The 25,257-nt window shown below is 46.3% G+C and overlaps 1 protein-coding gene across 18 annotated transcripts in view; it reads right to left on the reverse strand.

The window, feature by feature from the left end:
• Positions 1-25,257, reverse strand: part of LOC140425085 (uncharacterized) — a 243,230-nt gene that overhangs the window by 60,096 nt on the left and 157,877 nt on the right. For all 18 annotated transcript variants that reach the window (XM_072508976.1, XM_072508973.1, XM_072508975.1 and 15 more), the window contains 5 exons: positions 14,995-15,064; positions 13,821-13,967; positions 11,379-11,540; positions 8,371-8,457; positions 6,957-7,134 (listed from right to left, as the gene is read on the reverse strand). In XM_072508976.1, coding sequence (XP_072365077.1) covers positions 6,957-7,134; positions 8,371-8,457; positions 11,379-11,540; positions 13,821-13,967; positions 14,995-15,064 — 644 coding nt within the window. The remainder of the gene's footprint in view (positions 1-6,956; positions 7,135-8,370; positions 8,458-11,378; positions 11,541-13,820; positions 13,968-14,994; positions 15,065-25,257) is intronic.

Here is a 25,257-nt window from a genome sequence, read left to right on the forward strand (position 1 = left end):
TAGTGGAAGCAGGGACGATAGGGACATTTAAGGGGCATCTTGACAAATATATGAATAGGATGGGAATAGAAGGATACGGACCCAGGAAGTGTAGAAGATTGTAGTTTAGTCGGGCAGTATGGTCGGCACGGGCTTGGAGGGCCGAAGGGCCTGTTCCTGTGCTGTACATTTCTTTGTTCTTTGTTTGTTCTTTCATTCTCTGTCTTATAGCTTTGACAAAGAGTCATCTGGACTCAAAACATTAGCTCTTTTCTCTCCCTACAGATGCTGCCAGACCTGCTGAGATTTTCCAGCATTTTCTCTTTGGTTTCAGATTCCAGCACCCACAGTAATTTGCTTTTAGTCCTCGTTCAAGATTCTCTTAGGGTTAATGTGCAGGTTCAGTCAGCAGTAAGGAAGTCAAATGCAATGTTAGCATTCATGTCGAGAGGGCTAGAGTACAAGAGCAGGGATGTACTTCTGAGGCTGTATAAGGCTCTGGGTCAGACTCCATTTGGAGTATTGTGAGCCGTTTTGGGTCCCATATCTAAGGAAAGATGTGCTGGCCTTGGAAAGGGTATAGAGGAGGTTCACAAGAATGATCTCTGGAATGAAGAACGGTTAGGATTCTGGGTCTGTACTCGTTGGGAGTTTAGAAGGATGAGGGGGCATCTTATTGAAATGTATAGGACACAGAGACCTGGATAGAGTGGACGTGGAGAGGATGTTTCTACTAGTAGGAAAAACTAGAACCAGAGTGCACAATCTCAGAATAAAGGGATGATCCTTTAAAACAAACAAAGAACAAAGAAATGTACAGCACAGGAACAGGCCCTTTGGCCCTCCAAGCCCGTGCCGACCATACTGCCCGACTAAACTACAATCTTCTACACTTCCTGCGTCCGTATCCTTCTATTCCCATCCTATTCATATATTTGTCAAGATGCCCCTTAAATGTCCCTATCGTCCCTGCTTCCACTACCTCCTCCGGTAGTGAGTTCCAGGCACCCACTACCCTCTGCGTAAAAAACTTGCCTCGTACATCTACTCTAAACTTTGCCCCTCTCACCTTAAACCTATGCCCCCTAGTAATTGACCCCTCTACCCTGGGGAAAAGCCTCTGACTATCCACTCTGTCTATGCCCCTCATAATTTTGTATACCTCTATCAGGTCGCCCCTCAACCTCCTTCGTTCCAGTGAGAATAAACCGAGTTTATTCAATCGCTCCTCATAGCTTATGCCCTCCATACCAGGCAACATTCTGGTAAATCTCTTCTGCACCCTCTCGAAAGCCTCCACATCCTTCTGGTAGTGTGGCGACCAGAATTGAACACTATACTCCAAGTGTGGCCTAACTAAGGTTCTATACAGCTGCAACATGACTTGCCAATTCTTATACTCAATGCCCCGGCCAATGAAGGCAAGCATGCCATATGCCTTCTTGACTACCTTCTCCACCTGTGTTGCCCCTTTCAATGACCTGTGGACCTGTACTCCTAGATCTCTTTGACTTTCAATACTCTTGAGGGTTCTACCATTCACTGTATATTCCCTACCTGCATTAGCCCTTCCAAAATGCATTACCTCACATTTGTCCGGATTAAACTCCATCTGCCATCTCTCCGCCCAAGTCTCCAGACAATCTAAATCCTGCTGTATCCTCAGACAGTCCTCATCGCTATCCGCAATTCCACCAACCTTTGTGTCGTCTGCAAACTTACTAATCAGACCAGTTACATTTTCCTCCAAATCATTTATATATACTACAAACAGCAAAGGTCCCAGCACTGATCCCTGTGGAACACCACTGGTCACAGCCCTCCAATTAGAAAAGCATCCCTCCATTGCTACTCTCTGCCTTCTATGGCCTAGCCAGTTCTGTATCCACCTTGCCAGCTCACCCCTGATCCCGTGTGACTTCACCTTTTGTACTAGTCTACCATGAGGGACCTTGTCAAAGGCCTTACTGAAGTCCATATAGACAACATCTACTGCCCTACCTGCATCAATCATCTTAGTGACCTCCTCGAAAAACTCTATCAAGTTAGTGAGACACGACCTCCCCTTCACAAAACCGTGCTGCCTCTCACTAATACGTCCATTTGCTTCCAAATGGGAGTAGATCCTGTCTCGAAGAATTCTCTCCAGTAATTTCCCTACCACTGAAGTAAGGCTCACCGGCCTGTAGTTCCCGGGATTATCCTTGCTACCCTTCTTAAACAGAGGAACAACATTGGCTATTCTCCAGTCCTCCGGGACATCCCCTGAAGACAGCGAGGATCCAAAGATTTCTGTCAAGGCCTCAGCAATTTCCTCTCCAGCCTCCTTCAGTATTCTGGGGTAGATCCCATCCGGCCCTGGGGACTTATCTACCTTAATATTTTTTAAGACACCCAACACCTCGTCTTTTTGGATCTCAATGTGACCCAGGCTATCTACACCCCCTTCTCCAGACTCAACATCTACCAATTCCTTCTCTTTGGTGAATACTGATGCAAAGTATTCATTTAGTACCTCGCCCATTTCCTCTGGCTCCACACATAGATTCCCTTGCCTATCCTTCAGTGGGCCAACCCTTTCCCTGGCTACCCTCTTGCTTTTTATGTACGTGTAAAAAGCCTTGGGATTTTCCTTAACCCTATTTGCCAATGACTTTTCATGACCCCTTCTAGCCCTCCTGACTCCTTGCTTAAGTTCCTTCCTACTTTCCTTATATGCCACACAGGCTTTGTCTGTTCCCAGCCTTTTAGCCCTGACAAATGCCTCCTTTTTCTTTTTGATGAGGCCTACAATATCACTCGTCATCCAAGGTTCCCGAAAATTGCCGTATTTATCTTTCTTCCTCACAGGAACATGCCTGTCCTGTATTCCTTTCAACTGACACTTGAAAGCCTCCCACATGTCAGATGTTGATTTGCCCTCAAACATCCGCCCCCAATCTATGTTCTTCAGTTCCCGCCTAATATTGTTATAATTAGCCTTCCCCCAATTTAGCACATTCATCCTCGGACCACTCTTATCCTTGTCCACCAGTACTTTAAAACTTACTGAATTGTGGTCACTGTTACCGAAATGCTCCCCTACTGAAACATCTACCACCTGGCCGGGCTCATTCCCCAATACCAGGTCCAGTACTGCCCCTTCCCTAGTTGGACTGTTTACATATTGTTTTAAGAAGCCCTCCTGGATGCTCCTTACAAACTCCGCCCCGTCTAAGCCCCTGGCACTAAGTGAGTCCCAGTCAATATTGGGGAAGTTGAAGTCTCCCATCACCACAACCCTGTTGTTTTTACTCTTTTCCAAAATCTGTCTACCTATCTGCTCCTCTATCTCCCGCTGGCTGTTGGGAGGCCTGTAGTATACCCCCAACATTGTGACTGCACCCTTCTTATTCCTGATCTCTACCCATATAGCCTCACTGCCCTCTGAGGTGTCCTCTCGCAGTATAGCTGTGATATTCTCCCGAACAAGTAGCGCAACTCCGCCTCCCCTTTTACATCCCCCTCTATCCCGCCTGAAACATCTAAATCCTGGAACGTTTAGCTGCCAATCCTGCCCTTCCCTCAACCAGGTCTCTGTAATGGCAACAACATCATAGTTCCAAGTAGTAATCCAAACTCAAAGTTCATCTGCCTTACCCGTAATGCTCCTTGCATTAAAACATATGCACTTCAGGCCACCAGACCCGCTGTGTTCAGCAACTTCTCCCCGTCTGCTCTGCCTCAGAGCCACACTGTCCCTATTCCCTAGTTCTCCCTCAATGCTCTCACCTTCTGACCTATTGCTCCCGTGCCCACCCCCCTGCCATACTAGTTTAAACCCTCCCGTGTGACACTAGCAAATCTCGCGGCCAGGATATTTATGCCTCTCCGGTTTAGATGCAACCCGTCCATCTTATACAGGTCACACCTGCCCCGGAAGAGCTCCCAGTGGTCCAGATAACGGAAACCCTCCCTCCTACACCAGCTGTTTAGCCACGTGTTTGTCTGCTCTATCTTCCTATTTCTAGCCTCACTGGCACGTGGCACAGGGAGTAATCCCGAGATTACAACCCTCGAGGTCCTGTCTTTTAACTTTCTGCCTAGCTCCCTGAACTCCTGCTGCAGGATCTCATGCCCCTTCCTGCCTATGTCGTTAGTACCAATATGTACAACGACCTCTGCCTGTTTGCCCTCCCCCTTCAGGATTCCCTCTACCCGTTCGGAGACATCCTGGACTCTGGCACCAGGGAGGCAACATACCATCCTGGAGTCTCTTTCACGTCCACAGAAGCGCCTATCTGTGCCCCTGACTATAGAGTCCCCTATTACTATTACTCTTCTGCGCTTTGACCCTCCCTTCTGAACATCAGAGCCAGCCGTGGTGCCACTGCTCTGGCTGCTGCTGTTTTCCCCTGATAGGCTATCCCCCCCGACAGTATCCAAAGGGGTATATCTGTTCGAGAGGGGGACAACCACAGGGGATTCCTGCACTGACTGCCTGGTCTTTCTGGTGGTCACCCATTTCTCTGCCTGCACCTTGGGTGTGACCACATTTACATAACTGCGATCTATGACGCTTTCCGCCACCTGCATGCTCCTAAGTGCATCCAATTGCTGCTCCAACCGAACCATGCGGTCTGTGAGGAGCTGCAGTTGGGTGCACTTTCTGCAGATGAAGCCATCCGGGACGCTGGAAGCCTCCCGGACCTGCCACATCTCACAGTCAGAGCACAGCACCCCTCTAACTGACATTACGTCAATTAATTAAAATTTGTCTTTTTTTTAAATACTTTTTTTTTAAATTGCAAAGTTACTGTCAACTATCTGTTTCCTAGCACTAGATTTCTAATAGAAATGCGATAGCTAACTATAATATTCTCCGATCTCTGGCTTAGATATCCTCTAAATTATAATTAAGTTATTATGTTTAATGAGTTCCCAAATACTCAAATTTTTTTTTTAAATTTAGGTTAGAATCCCAACCAGCCACTCAGGTCACAGCTTTTCTGTGATGTCACTTCAGTTTCCCCCCGACACACACAATTTGAAAAAAGGTATAAAAGTAAAAATCACTTACTTACCTTCTTACCTTCTGAGTGTCTGAGATGTTCTCAGGTTCTCTCGCTGACAGAGACTGCTCCTCCACCTCCGATCCTTGACCTGCACAATGCTAATAATATAATAAAATAACATGGCACTTACCTTACACCAATGGGTCTTATTATTAGGTTAGAGGAGGAGGGCGGGTGATGAGGAGGGATTTCTTCAGCCAGAGGATGGTGAATCTGTGGAACTCTTTGCCGCAGAAGGCGGTGGAGGTCAAATCACAGAAATAAATAGGTTCTTGATTACTAAAGAGATCAGGGGTTATGGGGAAAAGGCAGGAGAATGAGGCCGAGAAAAATATCAGCCATGCTTGAATGGCGGTGCAGATTCGATGGGTCAAGTGGTCTAATTCTGCTCTCATGTCTTATGGTCTTATGATCATGGAGATCCTGAGGGACATTGGCCAGTTCTCAGGGTGTAAATTGAACATGGGGAAAAGCTAGGTGTTCCCGATTTTTCCCAAAGCCGGGGCATGGAAGGAAGCCTGGTGGATGGTGAATGCATCCTCGTCGTGTGCGAGGTTAGGCCTCATCCAGTTTAAGGTGGTGCTTATGGTCCACATGACGGTTGCGAGGGTGAGCTGGTTCTTTGTAGGGGTCGAGGATAGGTGTGGGCAGTATATGGGGGGGCCACGAATGACATCAACATGTTCTTTTTTTTTTTTTTAAAAAGAAAATATTTCATTGAGGCATTTAGAATTTTAACACTTTTCAATAATAACATCCAACAGAACACATACGTCCACATGTTCTGGGTTTGTCCAAAGGTGAGAACATTCTGGCATATCCGAGATTCCGGGGGCAGGGGTTGCCCCGAGTACGGAGGTGGCAATATTTGGCATGTCGGAAGATCCAGGAGTCCAGGTGGGGAGAGAGGCCAATGTATTGCCGTTTGCCTCCCTGATAGCCCGGAGACGGATCTTGTTGTCCTGACAGGACTTGGAGCTGCCGAAGGCGGGGATGTGGGTAAGTGGCCTGGCAGAATTCCTGCATCTGGAGAAGGTCAAGTTGGCCTTATGGTGGGTGGAGACGACGTTTGCCCCGAGGTGGAAGCTGTTAATCGATTTCTTAAAGGGGAATTAAGTTGTCAGTGGGGGGTGTTGTGGGCCTGTTATCTTTGTTCCTGTGGATTTGTATTCTTCTGATATTTTTATGTACATATGCAAAATGCCTTTAATAAAAATATTTTTAAAAAAGAATTTGAGTGAGGCAGGCAGCCAAATACACAGAATGAAAAATCAAAGGAGGAAAAAAATGTAGAATGCACCCTCAGAGGCAGGGAGACCATTTTACATCTGATAGCCTGAGAGGCCAGTCCACAACTCAGCACCAGGAGGCTAGGCCCCCCAACGCCGTGCAGAAACCTTCATAAAAGCAGTTTCAAAATCTTCACTGGACCAGGAAAAGAAGTTTCCCAGCCCTGTATTATGTGATAACTACAAGCTCGATTTGACCTAGAGATTTAATTTCGGATGTTGTTTGGGAAAAGGAGAATCTTAAGGAGTTCAGGGATCATATATGTAGTCTGGAGCAAGGGGCTCTACACAAACTGTGTGCGTGTTTAGCCATTCATATACTTAACTGCCTTAGAGTATTATAATCTTATTTGTGTCTATTGATCTTCTCTTTAATTTAGTAAACAATCTTCAATAATTGTAATATGACGACTGGGCTGGTTACTGTCACTGGAGTTTCATGTGATTCCTCACACCATTCCAAAAACAAAACTACACACTCCACGAACTGGAGTTTGAAGTTGGGGTACCCTCGCAGATACTATCAGCATGGTGTGACACCGATCATGTATGTACTGACTCTCCGAATGAACAATTACAAGGTAGCATCACAACAGGGAAAAGAGAAAAAAATGTACTGCATATAATGCATTACCTAGGCTTTTCTCTTTTCTTGTAGTCATCTTTAGAGTCCGATCTGCTTTTCCGTCTGTCCTTATCTCTGTCAGAACGTGTACTTCTTTCTCTCACCCTTTCTTTTTCTCTTTTCTCTTTTGATCGCTTAATAGATCGTTCCCATTCATCTCGCCAATCTTCTCCAGAACGTTTAGTGTCTTCAAAAACATTGAAAAGTGAATATCCAGCTCAATTAACATATGACAAAGAACATTACCATGATCGTATGCTTGCGATATCAATTTTATCATTAAAAAAATTAGGGGAAGGCCATAAAAAAATTGAACCAAGTTTTATTTCTGAAGCATAGAATTGAAAATAGGGAAGTTGTGATAACCCTGCATCAAATCTTGGTTAGACCGAATGTGCAGTACTGCATTCCATTCTGGTCACCAAATTTTAAAAAGGACAGAGGCACTGGGAAGGGTGCAGAGAAGATTTCCAAGGATGGTACCAGAAAAGGTATCAAGAAAAGATAAACATTTTTGTCCCCCTGGAAAAAAATAAATCTTGAAATAAAAATAATAATCTGGAGGGTAACCTCATAGAGGTCTTTAAAATTATAAAAGGTTTTGGTAGAGTAGATAGATAGAACGCCTTTGCTTGTGACAAGAGCCTACTCAGAGGCATCAATATAAAAGCGTCATCAAGGAATTTGAAGGGAATCCAGAAGAGACTTGAGCAATGAGTGGGTGGAGCTTGCTCCAAGAAGAAATGGTTCAAGCGATAGGCTAGACAAACATTTGAAGGGGACATGTGGCACAGTGGTTAGCACTGGGCACACTATGTGGAGGACCCGGGTTCGAATCCCGGCCCTGGGTCACTGTCCGTGTGGAGTTTGAACATTCTCCCCATGTCTGCATGGGTTTCACCCCCACAACCCAAAGATGTGCAGGTTAGGTGGATTGGCCACGCTAAATTGCCCCTTAATTGGGAGAAAAAAATAATTGGGTACTCTAAATTTTTTTTCTTTTTTTTTTTAAAGCATTTGAGAGAGATGGCAATAGAGGGTTACAATAATAGATTTAAAGGAGGAAAGATAGGAGGAGTTTGAGTGGATTAGAAACACAGGAATAGGGGGTCTTTTTCTGTGTCAAAAATCCTATGTCATTTTACATAATTCACTTTTATTGAAAATAGTGCAAAATCCACACAAAACATAATATAAGCCAAGACTGGGACAAAAATTTAAATCTCCAACTACTTGGAGTTACACAAAAACATCTCTCCTGTTTTCCCTCCATGTCGTACATACGGTAGAACAAAGATGTGTGTGCCACTGATACCACAAGGTCAGCTTGACTTTTTTGGGATTTTGATTAAATCTAAAGCCGCAGTCTTTTAACTGAAGCTATCTGATAATAATACTTAAAGTTCATAAAAAGATGTTCTACCTTTGGAGCTTTCTCTTGTTCTAGACTGATCACGTTTACTTGTTGAGGAGTCACGTCGGGAATACTTGTATTCTGATCGATAACCACCTGAAACATAGTTAATTGTTACAAAACATTCTTAGCTTTTTAAATGTTAAAGTAGATTGCTCATGTGCTGGTAACACAGCTTTGATTCAGGGACCTATTTCTCCATTTAAACACGAGGAAGAACAAAGCTGTCATCTTTGGTCCCCATCACAAACCTATCCTCTGCTTGCCATAAATTTCAATTCATCATATATTCTGATGCTCATATCCTATCCCATGCCAAATGCACCTCCCCATCATCAATATTGTGACAAACCTTTCCTGGCTCCAGATCTTTCAAGACCACAATTCAAAAATTCTCATCCTTACTTTTACATCTGCTACAACTTCATTCCTGCATTACACTTCCTTTATAACCCAAGTTTTCAACTAAACGTTTGGTCACCCTCCTTTCTTGGCTTGGCCCTTTTGTTTCTCAACTCAAGGGATATTCCATGTTAATGGCACTATATAAATGTGCTTTTATTGTTGCAAACTTGGTGATTATTGTGACAGATAAAGGATATAAAGATGGGATGTTAGGCATGATAACGTTCAGAGGAACATTATAACCTGCAGTAAGGAGCCAGAAGCTGAAATGTTTTGAGTGGAAACCAAATTTCACAATTCACAAACTCAAGTATTTCAACATTCAAGCATGAGTGGATAGGGGCCCGCACTGGCCAGTGAAAGAGTAAATGATGCATCTGCAAACTTTGTCCAGATTGGAATATAGCCATATAATTCAGTGGGCTTTGTGTAATGTATAATTAAGGAGGCTTGGAGCGAGGGTGTCACAGTAGCGCAGTGGTTAGCACTGCTGCCTCACTCCGCTGGGAACCTGGATTTCATCCCGGCCCTGGTCACTGTCCATGTTACCCATTCTCCCAGTGTCTGCGTGGGTTTCCACCGGGTGCTCCGGTTGCCTCCCACAAGTCCCGAAAGACCTGCTAGTTAGGTGAATTCGACATTCTAAATTCTCCCTCAATGTACCCAAACAGGTGCCGGACTGAAGTAACTCGGGGATTTTAACAGCAACTTCATTGCAACGTTAATGTAGGCCTACCTGTGACACGAATAAAGATTCTTATTAGTCATGCTTTCTGGCGATACCATTAGATTGGACAATTTTCTCCCGTATTCAAAATTGTCCACAGAAACACCCTACTTTAAATTCCCTCTTCCTCTGCCCTTTGAAGATTCCATGCTTCTTTCCTCTCTGTAATTGTTCAAGTTAATTCTATTTGTACTGGTTTTGTGATGTTTATGCTGTCTTGTAGATACTTGGCTATTTCCTATTGAATGATGGAGCAAGGACCTGTGCCAGTCAAAGGATCAAGCTGTGTGACTGAAAGAAGATGTCAAGACTGCATGACTGCAGGAACAAAATGATGGTGTAGTGGTCATGTCACAGGGCTAGTAATCCAGAGACCCAGACTCTGAGGACATGGGTTCAAAGCCCACTATGGTGGCTGGTGGAATTTAATAAATAATTCAATTAACAAATCTGGATTATGAAATTGAAAATACCATTGATTGCTATTAAAAACCCATAAAGACAGCAATATATATTGTGCACCAACAATCTTCCACTACTTGTCAAACTAGAAATATAGAAACTCTGGAGTGATGAGCAATTTTTATTTTGTATATATAAATAGGCTCCAAATACACTAATGAATAGGTCATTCAATGCAATAGAAAGCATTGTGGTGGTGTGCTCACACCTCAGGTTACTCCTCTAACTAGCTGCTTTTTTAAAAAGAACAAGCCCACAGAGAAAAATGTAGCTAACATCAGTACTGATCTTGGGAGATATTACCTCCTTTAAGGACTAGTATCAAATAGTCACTTTAAAAAACACATACTGGTAAGCACCTCATTATTATTCCATGTGATCAGCCATGTTATTAAACAGAAGATCATGCCTCATGAATAGAATATGAATCAACACAATTTACATTCCTAAGTGTATTAGTATATTCATCTCTATGAGGCAGGAGAGCCTGCAAGTAAATGACCTACTACCTAGCCTGAGCCTGTATTTGTACCAATTTCTAACAAAGTCAGTTTTACAGCATATAGAGGCCTTTCGGCCCATCGTTTGTGGCAGCCATCAAACACCTATCCGTTCTAATGCCACTTTCCAGCACTTGGTCCATAGGTTTGTCGGCTATAGTGTTTCTAATGCTCATCATGGATTCAACATTACTTCTAATCCTAAGAGCTCCAGCTGTGGCCAGGTTAGAGACTGCTGTTTCATGCACTTTTTTCCTTCAGAGAGTACTAACACTGCTTTGACAGGTGATTGTCAACTTCTTGGATGGCACTTCAGCTTTCTAGCATTTCACTCACCTTCAGCTGCACTTTGTTGCTACCAGACCTGACCATAGCATGGGAGCAGCTCATGTAGCTCTATCTTCCAACTTGCAGACGGCCAGGAGGAGAAACAATATCACTATTAAATACCAGCAGGAGTAAGATCAGCAGGCTAGCATCCTGGGACAGGTCTCCTTCTCCTGTGACCTGATAAGGTGCCTGTCACTTTTGGGCCAAACCTTGCCCCCCTCCCCAAGGTGTCCACCCCATCCCAAGTTGTATGTTCTCTTCACCTGCTAGAAGAAACAGGGGTTGGAGTTATTGTAATGGCTTGTGAGGAGAGGAGGGAACAACATGTATGGATGGTGACTGAGGCATGAGAGAGGGCAATTGGTTGAGGGTGTTAGCTGCTCAGATGGGAATGTGAGGTGCCTGCACTGTGTTGAATGAATGAAGCTGCAAGGTGTGAAAGCACATCTTCCTTGCTGGATTCCTCAGATTACCACTCCAGCTAAAATAGGGAACTTGCAGTATAACTAGCTGTATAAGCATGATCCACTTTGTAAGTAAACCAAATTTTAATTTCAAGACAAGAGATATTAAAATGCTGTAGACAAACATACTCCTCGAGGAACTTGTTCTGCTGGATGGTTTTGGATTTAAACGAATGCAAGCTGAACGAATGGTAGCCCTTTTTGTTCTTGATTCTACAGGAGGAGAGGATTCCGTGGATGTGCTCTGGTCTTGGTCACAACTGCTGTATTCCATGTCTCGCAGCCGATTGTCTAAAATTAAAAGAGATCATTTGTTCAATAAATAAAAGTGCATCCAGAAACATGCCAAACAAAATTTGACAACTTCAAATAGCATCATTTAGCAGACCAAATGCAGCAAACAGCTCTGGTCTTCTAAATTCTCCAAAACATTTTTTATGGGTGAGCTTGACTTAAGAATCATACTAGTTTAGAAGTACATGACAAACTGCTTGTTAAAGAGTTCTCGATGAAATTGGGAAATTCCCTTGGTTTCTACGCACCATGTTGGAATTAATACAAAAGCAAAATACTGCAGCTGCTGGAAATCTGAATTACACGGATGAAACATTCATATTTTTTATCTCCACAGATGCGGTCTCACTTGTTCACAGATGCTTGTTCACAGATGGTTTGCACTGCTGCCTCACTTCACTGAGGACCTGGATTTCATCCCGGCCCTGATCACTGTCCATGTGTAGTTTACACATTCTCCCAGTGTCTGCGTGGGTTTCCACCGGGTGCTCCGGTTTCCTCCCACAAGTCCCGAAAGACCTGCTAGTTAGGTGAATTCGACATTCTAAATTCTCCCTCAGTGTACCCAAACAGGTGCCGGACTGAAGTGACTTGGGGATTTTAACAGCAACTTCATTGCAATGTTAATCTAGGCCTACTTGTGACACTAACAAAGATTATTATTAGTCATGCTTTCTGGTGATACCATTAGATTGGACAAATTTCTCCCGGATTCAAAATTGTCCACAGAAACACCCTACTTTAAATTCCCTCTTCCTCTGCCCTTTGAAGATTCCATGCTTTTTCCTCTCTGTAATTGTTCAAGTTAATTCTATTTGTACTGGTTTTGTGATGTTTATGCTGTCTTGTAGCTACTTTGCTATTATGCTATTTGCTATATTTGCTATAATAAGAGTGTTAGGACCTGTGCCGGTCAAAGGATCAGGCCGTGTGACTGAAAGAAAATGTCCAACACTGCAGGGACAAAATGATGGTGTAGTGGTCATGTCACAGGGCTAGTAATCCAGAGACCCAGACTCTGGGGACATGGGTTCAAAGCCCACTATGGTGGCTGGTGGAATTTAATAAATAATTCAATTAACAAATCTGGATTATGAAATTGAAAATACCATTGATTGCTATTAAAAACCCATAAAGACTGCAATATATATTGTGCATCAACAATCTTCCACTACTTGTCAAACTAGAAATATAGAAACTCTGGAGTGATGAGCAATTTTTATTTTGTAAATATAAATAGGCTCAAAATACACTAATGAATAGGTCATTCAATGCAATAGAAAGCATTGTGGTGGTGTGCTCACACCTCAGGTTACTCCTCTAAATAGCTGCTTTTTAAAAAAGCAAAACAAGCCCACAAAAAAAAAAAAAAAAAAACGTAGCTAACATCAGTACTGATCTTGGGAGATATTACCTCCTTTGAGGACTCGTATCAAAGTCACTTTAAAAAACACATACTGGTAAGCACCTCACTATTATTCCATGTGATCAGCCATGTTATTAAACAGAAGATCATGCCTCATGAATAGAATATGAATCAACACAATTTACATTCCTAAGTGTATTAGTATATTCATCTCTATGAGGCAGGAGAGCCTGCAAGTAAATGACCTGCGACCTAGCCTGAGCCTGTATTCGCACCAGTTTTTAACAAATAGTTAGTTTTACAGCATATAGAAGCCCTTCAGCTCATCATGTTTGTGGCAGCCATCAAACACCTATCCGTTCTAATGCCACTTTCCAGCACTTGGTCCATAGGTTTGTCGGCTATAGTGTTTCTAATGCTCATCATGGATTCAACATCACTTCTAATCCTAAGAGCTCCATCTATGGCCAGGTTAGAGACTGCTGTTTCATGCACTTCTTTCCTTCAGAGAGTACTAACACTGCTTTGACAGGTGATTGTCAACTTCTTGGATGGCACTTCAGCTTTCTAGCATGTCACTCACGTTCAGCTGCACTTTGTTGCTACCAGCCCTCATCATAGCATGAATTCCTCAGATTACCACTCCAGCTAAAATAGGGATCTTGCAGTATAACTAGCTATATAGGCATGATCCACGTTGTAAGTAAACCAAATTTTAATTTCAAGACAAGAAATAGAACATAGAACAATACAGCGCAGTACAGGCCCTTCGGCCCACAATGTTGCACCGAAACAAAAGCCATCTAACCTACACTATGCCATTATCATCCATATGTTTATCCAATAAACTTATAAATGCCCTCATATATTATATATATATTCAAATATTAAAATGCTGTAGACAAACATACGCCTCGAGGAACTTGTTCTGCTGGATGGTTTTGAACTTGAGCGAACGGAAGACCTTTTTGTTCTTGTTTCTACAGGAGGAGAGGTTTTCGTGTAAGTGCTCTGGTTTTGGTCATAACTGCTGTATTCCATGTCTTGCTGCTGATCGTCTAAAATTAAAAGAGATCATTTGTTCAATAAAATAGTGCACCCAGAAACATGCCAAACAAAATTTGACGACTTCAAATAGTATCACTTAGCAGATCAAATGCAGCAAACAGCTTTGGTCTTCTAAATTCTCCAAAACATTTTAATTGGTGAGTTTCACTTAAGAATCATACTGGTTTACAAGTACATGACAAACTGCTTGTTAAAGGGTTCTCGATGTAACTGGGAAATTCCTTTGGTTTCTACGCACCATGTTGGAACTAATACAAAAGCAAAATACTGCAGCTGCTGGAAATCTGAATCACACGGATGAAACATTCATATTTTTTATCTCCACAGATGCTGTCTGACCTGCTGAATATTTTCATGATTTTCTGCTTTCATTTCTGATGGAACCAGTGCTGGCTAATTTCACAATGCAGATGTAAAATAATTAATGTGCAAATCCGGCAACTATTATATTTTTTGCATGTACCACTGCCATTCCCTTCTAGATGAGGATTATACACATAGAAGGTAAAGCATCAGTGAAACGAGGAACACATCTATACACAAACGGTGCTACAAGTTGAAATGTAATGAAATGAAAAGGAACTCTTCTGCAAATGACAACTGACAGTGAATAAATTGTTCATTTTAAATCTGATATTAATAGATCAAGGGCAGTTGGGAAAGTGGAGTTAATGCCGTAGATCAGACATGGTCATATTGAATGGCAGAGGAAGCTCAATGGACCATTTTGTCTATTTCTTATGTTATGTAACAGTTTTAAAAAAAGAAATATATTGGCAAAGATCGGTTAATGGAGTTTGGTCACAAATCAGCCATGATGCCAATGAATTACAAAATAGGTTCAAAGGCACAATGGCCCTACTCCTGTTCCTGTACTCATACATGTACAACTATACATGTACAACGGAGGTGAGTCATAGGAATTAAAGTAACTTTGATAAAGGAACAAACAGACACTTTCATATTGTTTTCTAGGTCTCCTGTCTGGAATAAAAATAGCAAATGCTGGTGCTTTACCATTTTCAGATACAATCTTTGCAGCAGCTATCCTCTCACGAAGTGCAGGTCCATCATAATCTCGGATAACCTGGAATTTAAAAAAAATAATAATTTGAAGAGAAAACATTGTTAGCCAATTCTGCTCTATTAAAATATTAATTTTAGTGCATTTAAAAGTGATGTTTAAGTAGTTTTTCTTCAGTTGTTCTATAAAGTTTATTATTTCTATAGAAAATGACACTTGCATTAACAGCTAATGAGATGCTCCCCAATTTGTAATTCTTTCAAGAATTACAACAAAAGTGGGGCAGCACTTACCTATCCGGCCTATGGCAACCCAATTGCAGCGTAACAACCAGACAGCCAAGTTCAAGACCAACGATCACTACCAGACGGATGAGCCCAGCAGAGACAGAGCCACTTCTTTTTTTTTTTTTTTTATTATTTTTATTAAGGTTTTTCTCAAACAAAATTTTTAGATAGCCAATAAAAAAGATGAATATTAAACAAAACAAGGTGGTTGTTATCATTATTACAAAAAGAGAATATGCAGTGAATGAACAGCTCCCCACCTAACCGCCCCCACCCCACCCGGATCGCTCCTGCTGCTGACATTTTATTGCTCTCCTAGAAAGTCAAGGAACGGTTGCCACCACCGAGAGAACCCCAGCAAGGACCCTCTCAAGGCAAACTTTATTCTCTCCAGGCTGAGAAACCCAGCCATGTCACTAACCCAGGTCTCCACACTTGGGGGTTTTGAGTCTCTCCACATTAGCATGATCCGTCTCCGGGCTACCAGGGAGGCAAAGGCCAAAACGTCGGCCTCTTTCGCTTCCTGCACTCCCGGATCCTCTGACACCCCAAAGATCGCCATCTCTGGATTCGGCACCACCCGCGTGTTTAACATCTTGGACATAGCCTTAGCGAAACCCTGCCAGAATATTTAAGCGCCGGGCATGCCCAGAACATATGGACATGGTTCGCTGGGCTCCCTGAACATCTCGCACATCTATCCTCAACCCCAAAGAACTTGCTCATTCTCGCTGTCGTCATATGTGCCCGATGGACCACCTTAAACTGAATTAAGCTGCGCCTGGCACACGATGAGGAGGAATTAACCCTGCCTAGGGCATTAGCCCACAGGCCCTCATCCAGCTCTTCGCCCAGCTCCTCCTCCCACTTGCCCTTCAGTTCCTCCACTGGGGCTTCCTCCGCCTCCTGCAGTTCTTGGTAGGTTTCCGAAACCTTCCCCATCCCAGATGCCAGAGACCACCCTATCCTGTATCCTGCGAGGGGGTAGCACCGGAAATGCCACCACCTGTTCTTAAGAAAGGCGCGATCTGAAGTCATTTCCAGGGGGCAGACTAAATGTTTCCGCCAGCACCTTCAAGCTAGGGAAAGTCCCATCTATGAACAGGTCCCCCATCCTTTTAATGCCTGCCCTATGCCAACTTTGAAACCCTCAGTCTATGCTGCCCGGAACAAATCTATGATTATTCCGTACTGGGGTCCAAACTGAGGCCCCTTCCTCCTTCCTGTGCCTTCTCCACTGGCCCCAGATCTTCAGTGCCGCCATCACCACCGGACTTGTGGAGCAGCGGTGCCATTACCAGTGCCCCTAGGCTGGTGGCTTTGCATGACACCGCCTCTAGCCGCTCTCATGCCGACCCCCCTCTCCATTACCCACTTCCTAATCATGGCTATATTAGCCGCCCAGTAGTAGCTGCAACAGTTCGGCAGAGCCAACCCACCTCCACCCGGACTGCGCTCTAAAAACAGTCTTTTAACTCGCGGGGTCTTGTTTGCCCACACAAATCCCGTTATAATCCCGTTCACCCGCTTGAAGAAGGATTTAGGGATGAAGATGGGGAGGCACTGAAAAACGAACAGAAACCTGGGGAAGACCATCATTTTCACGGTCTGCACCCTTCCCGCTAGAGACAGCGGGAGCATGTCCCACCTTTTAAAGTCTCCCTCCATCTGCTCTACAAGCCGAGATAGATTAAGCTTGTGCAGGGCATCCCAACTCCCAGCCACCTGTATGCCTAGCTACCGAAAGCTCTTCTCTACCATCTTGAGTGGAAGTTCTCCCAGTCTCTTCTCCTGTCCTCTAGCATGGATCACAAACAACTCACTTTTCCCCACGTTCAACTTGCACCCCGAAAAGCTCACAAAGTCCCTTAGGATCTGCATGACCTCCCCCATCCCCTCTAGCGGGTCCGAAGTATACAAGAGCAGGTCTTCCGTGTAGAGCGAAACCCGATGCTTCTCACCCCCCGAACCAGCCCCCACCAGTTCCTCCAAGTCCTCAGCGCTATGGCCAACGGCTCAATTGCCAGGGCAAATAGTAACAGGGATAGGGGGCACCCCTGCCTCGTCCCTCGGTGCAGCCTGAAATACTCCGACCTCACGACCGGTTCGTGCACACACTTGCTACGGGGACCTGATACAGTAGTTTGACCCACCCTATGAATCCCTCACCAAATCCAAACCTACTTAGCATTTCTCACAGGTACTCCCATTCCACCCGGCCAAAGGCTTTCTTTGCATCCATTGCAGCCACTACTTCTGCGTCCCCTCCTTCTGAGGGCATCATGATAATGTTTATGAGCCTCCGCACATTTTGTTCAGTTGCCTGCCCTTAACGAAGCCTGTCTGATCTTCATCAATCACCCCCGGGACACAGTCCTCTATTCTAGTAGCCAAAATCTTAGCCAACAGTTTGGCATCTGTTATGGGAGAGGTGTTTTCAGAACCCTAAAATGTATCATGGAGTTCAACCAACCCCCACCTTTAATGGATTGTTGCTTTTGAAGCACACGGCTTGTTCCCCAGATGTAGTATTACAATTATGGACACGTGGTTTTTAAAAGAAAACAATGTTTATTCCATGAACTCAAATTAACCTTTTAAATAAACATTGGATCTCTTAACAGCCCTTACTTCAAAGATAACCCCGAAAATAATACACTACCCAATCCTGCAAACTGTTCCTTTACACATCCAAAAGACTTCACCTTCACAAAAACAGTAACACCCCAGGTTACAGTTAATATATATTTTCTGTTGGATGGCAGAGATATATTAGCTTGGTTGACTTCAACTCCAGCATCTTGCTTTTTCTTCATGCAGCTCACAGCCAAAAAAAAGTCACACCCAAGCTGCTGTCTCAAACTGAACCTAAAACTCCCAAAAAGCAGAAGTGAGCTCAGCTCCCCCGTGACATCATTGCAATAATATGATCAGCTTCATTTCCTAAAGGTACATTTCTTAAACATCCAATTCGTAAAGGCACTCTCACATGACACATCAACGTTTAGGAGCGATATCGGCCTGTAGGACCCACATTGTAGCAGATCCTTGTCCCGTTTGAGAATGAGTGAGATTGAGGCCTGCAACATCGCCTGGGGGAGGGTTCCTCTCTCCTTAGCCTCGTTAAAGGTCCTTAGCAGGAGTGGGCTCAGCAGCTCCGAGAATTTCTTGTAGAATTCTACAGGATATCTGTCCGATCCCGGGGAAATGCCCGACTGCATACTCTCCAGGCCCTTAACTATCTCCTCCAACTTAATCGGTGCTCCCAATCCCTCTACCAGATCCTCGTCCACCCGTGGGAACCTCAATTGGTCCACGAATTGCTTCATCCCTTCCCCTCCCCCCGGTGGTTCTGACTCGTAGTTTACAATAAAACTCCTTGAAGACTTTGTTAATCTTCTCTGGGCCCAAGACCGTGTTACCTGCCTTATCCCTAACTCCCCAATTTCCATGGCCGCCTCTCTCCTGCGAAGTTGGTGCGCCAGCATCCTACTCGCTTTCTCCCCATACTCGTAGACTGCCCCTTTTACCTTCCTCAGCTGTGCCTCCGCTTTCCCTGTGGTCAGCAGATCAAACTCTGCTTGCAGTCTCCGGCGCTCCTTTAGCAGCCCCTCCTCAGGGGTCTCCGCATAATTCCAGTCTACTCTGAGTATCTCTCCCACTAGCCTCTCCCTCTCCACTCTCTCCCACTTCTCTCTATGAGATCTGATAGAAATTAACTCCCCTCTAATAACTGCCTGCATAGCCTCCCAGACCGGTCGCTGTTACCTCCCATGTATCATTTGTTGTCACATAGTTTTGGATGCTCCTCCTTATCCACCCTCTTCATCCGCTAGCAGCCCCACCTCTAGTCTCCAGAGAAGGCGCTGCCCTCCCTCTGCACAGTCGCAAGTCCACCCAATGCGGAGCATGATCTGAGACCGCAATGGCCGAATACTCTGCCCCCTCCACCCTTGGGATTAACGCCCTGTTCAACACAAAAAAGCTAATCCTAGAGCACACTTTGTGAACGTGGGAGAAAAAAAGAGAACTCCTTCGCCCTTGGCTGAGCGAATCTTCATGGGTCCATGCCCCCCACCTGATCCGTGAAACCCCTCAGGACCTTCGCTGCTGCCGGTCTCTTTCCCGACCTGGATTTAGACCGGTCCAATACCGGGTCCAGGACTGTGTTAAAGTCCCCCCCCTTTATCAAATTATTTGACTCCACGTCCGGGATTTTACCCAGCATGCGCCTCATGAATTCCACGTCATCCCAGTTTGGGGCGTAGACATTCACTACCACCTGGGCCCCCTGCAACTTACCACTCACCATAATGTACCTGCCCCCTTTGTCCGCCACAATGCTCCCTGCCTCGAATGCCACCCGATTACTAACCAGAATTGCCACCCCCTGGTCTTTGAATCCAGCCCCGAATGGAACACATGGCCCACCCATCCCATCCTCAATCTAGTTTGATCAGCGAGTTTTAAATGAGTCGCCTGCAGCATGGCTACGCCTGCCTTTAATCTCTTTAAGTGCGAGAACACACGGGTCCTCTTGACAGGCCTATTCAGGCCCCTCACATTCCATGTGATCAGCCTGGACGGGGTGTTAAACCCCCCCCCCCCCCCCCCCCCCCCCCGCCGACTAGCCATCTCCTTTTTTCAGCCAGCCACGTGCCCACGCCCCCCCGCTTACTCAAGCACTCCCGCTGGAGGCTCCCCCCCTCGACTCTCCATCTGTTCCCGAAAGTTAGCTCCCCTTCAGCCAGCAAAGCAGCACCCCATCTCCCCCCCACCCCCCCCCCACACAGCCCCCCAATCCCGAACCCCCATGTCAAGCACCCGCTTAACACCAATTCTCCCCCCATTACGCTTCCGTAAGTCATCTGACCTATGCTGACCCCGGCCGCTCCTGCCTCGATCTCCAATCTTACTGTTGTCTCCTTCTTCGGGCCCCCAACCTCCCCTCCCCCAAGGGGTGAGAGAAAGAGGACACACCAATTATTACGTTAGGACAACACCAGATTACATATCCCCACCAGGGCGTTTCATCAACGTATAGCTGTCCCTTTATCTCGAGTCCGGCTTTCCATTCTTAGTAAATGTCCACGCCTCGTCCGGCGTATCGAAGTAGTGGTGCCGGTCTTGATACGTGACCCAAAACCACACCGGATGTAGCAGCCCTAACTTCACCCCTTTGTTGTGGAGGACCGCCTTTGCCCGGTTGAATCCAGCACGCCTCTTGGCCAGTTCTGCTCCCAGGTCCTGGTGTATACGAATCTCACAGTTCTCCCACTTGCTGCTCCGCTCCTTCTTTGCCCATCGCAGGACACATTCCTTATCTGAGAAGCGTGGAATCTTATCACCATAGCCCTCGGCAGTTCGCTCGCCTTAGGCTTCCTTGCGAGGACTCTGTGCGCCCAGTCTAGTTCCACGGGCCGCAGGAAAGCCCCCGCCCCCATCAGCGTCCTCAGCATCGTGGTCACAAATGCGTTCACGTCCGACCCCTCCACACCTTCAGGGAGGCCCAAAATTCACAGGTTTTGTCTCCTAGACCTGTTTTCTCGATGTTCCAGTTTCTCCTGCCAACTCTTGTGCAGGGCCTCATGCCTATCCACCCTGACAGCCAGACCCAGTATCTCATCCTCATTGTCAGAGGCCTTTTTCTCCACCTCTTTAATCGTCTGCTCCTGCATCTTCTGAGTCTCCACCATTCTTTCCATGGAAGCCTTCATAGGGGCCTGCATCTCCATCTTCAGCTCTGCAAAGCAGCCTCTGAGGAACTCCTGCTGCTCCCTCGACCACTGGGCCCACGCTGCCTGGTCCGAGCCAGCCGCCATTTTGTCTTCGCGCGCCTGCTCCACCCCAATTGCTCTTTTCACGGCCCCACTCCTGGTCCCCTTCATACAGCGATGAGGGGAACCTCTCCAGCGTCTCTTACTTCGCCGGGATTCACCAAAGAGCCACTACAGCTCCGATAAAGGGCCCAATAGTCCGTTCACAGCGGGAGCTGCCGTATGCGCGACCTATCCGAGCATGGCCGCTACCGGAAGTCCAGAGCCACTTCTTCGAACCAGCCACACGAGATCAGGATAAAGGCCTTGTCCATCTGCATAGAGCCGGTTGCCTGAAGTTAAGTATACACCTAGTTGTTAGGTGTAGTTTAACTTGTAGTGTATTGTATTGCATGTCGAAGTAATCCTGGTGTGTAAATAAACCATCTTTGAACTTGAACTGACTAACTGGTTGTGTGGTCATTTGACCGATATATGGGAAAGCCTTGTGGTTCAGTAACAGAAATAGAAACACCCACAGTATTGGTGATGCTGTTGGGACATAACATCATATCATACTGTATTATATGATACCTCGGTATCATATTGGTGACTCTAAGAGCAACATTATTAGTACCCCTATTTGGCAACACCAGGGCTGGTGGCATTGTTATAGATGGTCTTCACAGAACTAAATTAAAACCAGCTGCTAAGACCTGTAAGTCATGTAGAGGACCTGAAGGAACAGTAGGATAGAATTGTAATGTCGAGGATGAATCAACTTGAATTTATATATGGACTTCCGGAAGTGGCCATGGAGTGAGTGGTGGCTTTTGTTGGTTGATTTTGTTGGTCCTTCCCCACCAATATGGGGGTCCTTTTGAGGGTGAACGGTGTGTAAATGCCCAGGGAAGGTAATACTCCTCTGGTGAGTCTGGTGCATGGATCAGAGGACGAACAGTGGTATAAGAGAGAGCAGCTGGAGCAGGGCAGTTTTCTTAGTGCGCCACATGTCAAGATGGTGGAGGGCAAGGGGACAGCACTGCCTGCACAGTGGTCAATGGAGTAACCGGTGGAGTTTCTAAATAAGTTTCAGCAGCAGTGGAAGGAGGCCTCGGATGACCTGGCTAAGATGGTGGGGCCACGTAGGGTGGCGATTGAGAAAGTGGGGCAGAGGATGAAGGCTCAGTGCTGACGATTCAGAAGATGGAGGATGGGGTGGGGGAAAATGAGGAGCGGATGGCCTCACTGGCAGCAGAGTTGGTGGTGGACAGCCAGACGAGGTTGAGAGAGGAGTTGTGAGACCTGGAGAATCGCTCCAGCGACAGAATTTGAGGATAGTCAGGATGCCGGAGGACATCGAGGGAGCAGATGCTGCCAAGTGTGTGGCGAGGATATTGGAGCAGGTGATGGGGAAGGGAGCTTTTGATCCGCCCCTCGAAGTGGATCAGGCACACAGGACGATGAGAAGGAGGCCGCAGGTGGGGAGCCTCTGAATCCGGTGGTGGTGCGGTTCCACCATTTCTTGAACAAGGAAAAGATTTTGCAGTGGGCGATGCAGACCAGGAGGTGCATCTGGGAAGGGAGTGAGCTGCGGATCTACCAGGACCTGGGTGCAGAGCTGGCGAAGAGGAGAGCGGGTTCAACTGTAGAAAGGCTGCCCTCTTCAAGAAGGGAGTGGAAGTTTGGAGTTTTGTATCCTGCCTGCTTGGGTGACGTTTCAGAGTTTTATTTTGACTCTCCGGAAGAGGGGATGGACTTTGAGAGACCATGGGCTGGGAGGAGTGTGATGTGGAGATGCTGGCGTTAGACTGGGGTGAGCACAGTAAGAAGTCTTACAACACCAGGTTAAAGTCCAACAGGTTTGTTTTGAATCACTAGCTTTCGGAGCACTGCTCCTTCCTCAGGTGAATGAAGAGGTGAGTTCCAGAAACATATATATAGACAAAGTCAAAGATGCAATACGATACTTTGAATGCAAGTCTTTCAGGTAATTAAGTCTACAGGTCCAGATGAAGCAACTGGAGTGAGGGATAATCACAGGTTAAAGAGGTGTGAATTGTCTCAAGTCCCGACAGGTGGTAGGATTTCGCAAGCCCAGGCCAGATGGTGGGGGTGAATGTAATGCGACATGAATCCAAGGTCCCGGTTGAGGCCGTACTCTTGTGCGCAGAACTTGGCTATAGGTTACTGCTCGGCGATTCTGTGTTGTCGCGCGTCCAGAAGGCCGCCTTGGAGGTCGCTTACCCGAAGTTCAGAGGCCGAATGTCCTTGACTGCTGAAGTATTGCCCGACTGGAAGGGAACACTCCTGCCTGGCGATTGTCACGCGATGTCCGTTCATCCGTTGTTGCAGTGTCTGCATGGTCTCGCCAATGTACCACGCTTCGGGACATCCTTTCTTGCAGCGTATGAGGTAGACAACATTGGCCGAGTCGCACGAGTATGTACCACGTACCTGGTGGGTGGTGTTCTCACGTGTAATGGTGGTACCCATGTCGATGATCTGGCACGTCTTGCAGAGATTGCCATGGCAGGGTTGTGTGATGTCGTGGTCGCTGTTCAGCTGAAGGCTGGGTAGTTTGCTGCAAACAATGGTTTGTTTGAGGTTGCGCGGTTGTTTGAAGGCAAGTGGTGGGGGTGTGGGGATGACCTTGGCAAGATGTTCATCTTCATCGATGAAGTGTTGAAGGCTGCGAGGAAGGTGTTGTAGTTTTTCCACTCCGGGGAAGTACTGGACGACGAAGGGCACTCTGTCGGTTGTGTCCCGTGTTTGTCTTCTGAGGAGGTGCGGTTATTTTCTGTGGCGCGTTGGAACTGTCGATCTATGAGTCGAGTGCCATATTCCGTTCGTACAAGGGCATCTTTCAGCATCTATAGATGTCTGCTACGCTCCTCCTCGTCTGAGCAGATCCTGTGTATACGGAGGGCTTGTCCAGAGTGGATGGCTTCTTTAATGTGTTTAGGGTGGAAGCTGGAGAAGTGGAGCATCATGAAGTTATCCGTGGGCTTGTGGTAAAGCGAAGTGCTGAGGTGACCATCCTTGATGGAGATGAGTGTGTCCAAGAATGCAGGAACGGTGGATTGGAGGGGAATGAGGAGTTTAGAGGCCTTGGGCGGGGGCCATCATGCTAGCTGGGCGGGCTAGTTAACAGAAGTGAAGCGAGGGGTTGGTTCTTTGTTTATGCCCCAAATTGAGATGATGTGGATTTTTTGAGGTGGGTGTTAGATGCGGAGCTGTTGGCGGATATGGGTGTGTGAGAGCAGGTGAGGGCTGTCATTCGGGCTATGTGGAGGTGAATGACACGGGAGAGGTCACAGCCACCACACTGTGGGAGGCACTCAAGGCGGTAGTTAGAGGGGAGTTTATTTTGATTCAGGTGCACAGGGAGAGGGTGGAGCGGGAGGAGGTAGCAAGGCTGGTCGATGAGATCTTGAGGGTGGGTAGGAGGTATTCGGTGGTGCCGGAGGAGGGGTTGCTGAAGCAGAGACAGAGGCTCCAGATGGAGTTTGGGTTAGTGCCGATGGAAAGGCAGTGGGCAGTTGCAAAGGGCCAGAGTGGCAGTGTACGAGTACAGGTAGAAGGCAAGTAGGTTGCTGGCCTATCAGCTGAGGAAGAAGGCAGCGGCACGGGAGGTTGGGAAAGTGAGGGATGAAGGGGGTTTGGTGGTGACAGGCACGGAGGGGTGAATGGGGTATTTGAGGCTTTTGAGGGGGGCGGCGGAGGCTTTTTGAGTCGGAGCGCCCGAGGGGTTAAGAAGGGATGAGGTGTTACCTGGATGGGTTGGAGTTTCCTCAAGTTGGAAGAGGGGCAGGTGCAGGTTCTGCAGGTGCCGATTGGGCTGCGGGAGGTGATGGATGGCATGGGGGCGATACAGACGGGGAAGGCCCTGGGTCTGGATGGGTTCCCAGTGGAGTTTTATAAGAGGTTTGGGGCAGAGCTGGGGGCACTGCTGGCGAGGGTGTATAATGAGGCGAGGGAAAGTGGGGGGGGGATCTCCCACCTTCTTTGTCCCAGGCGTCCATCTCCCTGATTCTTAAGGAGGACCCGGAGCAGTGTGGGTTGAATATCAATGCCGAGTTATTAGCGAAGGTGCTTGCATCGCGGATTGAGGGCTGCGTGCCGAAGTTGATTGGGGAGGATGAGACGAGTTTTGTGAAAGGAAAGCAGCTGTTGCCAAATGTGCAGAGGTTACTCAATGTGATTATGATGC

Source organism: Scyliorhinus torazame, chromosome 6 (genome assembly GCF_047496885.1).
Source record: "Scyliorhinus torazame isolate Kashiwa2021f chromosome 6, sScyTor2.1, whole genome shotgun sequence".
NCBI lineage: Eukaryota > Metazoa > Chordata > Chondrichthyes > Carcharhiniformes > Scyliorhinidae > Scyliorhinus > Scyliorhinus torazame.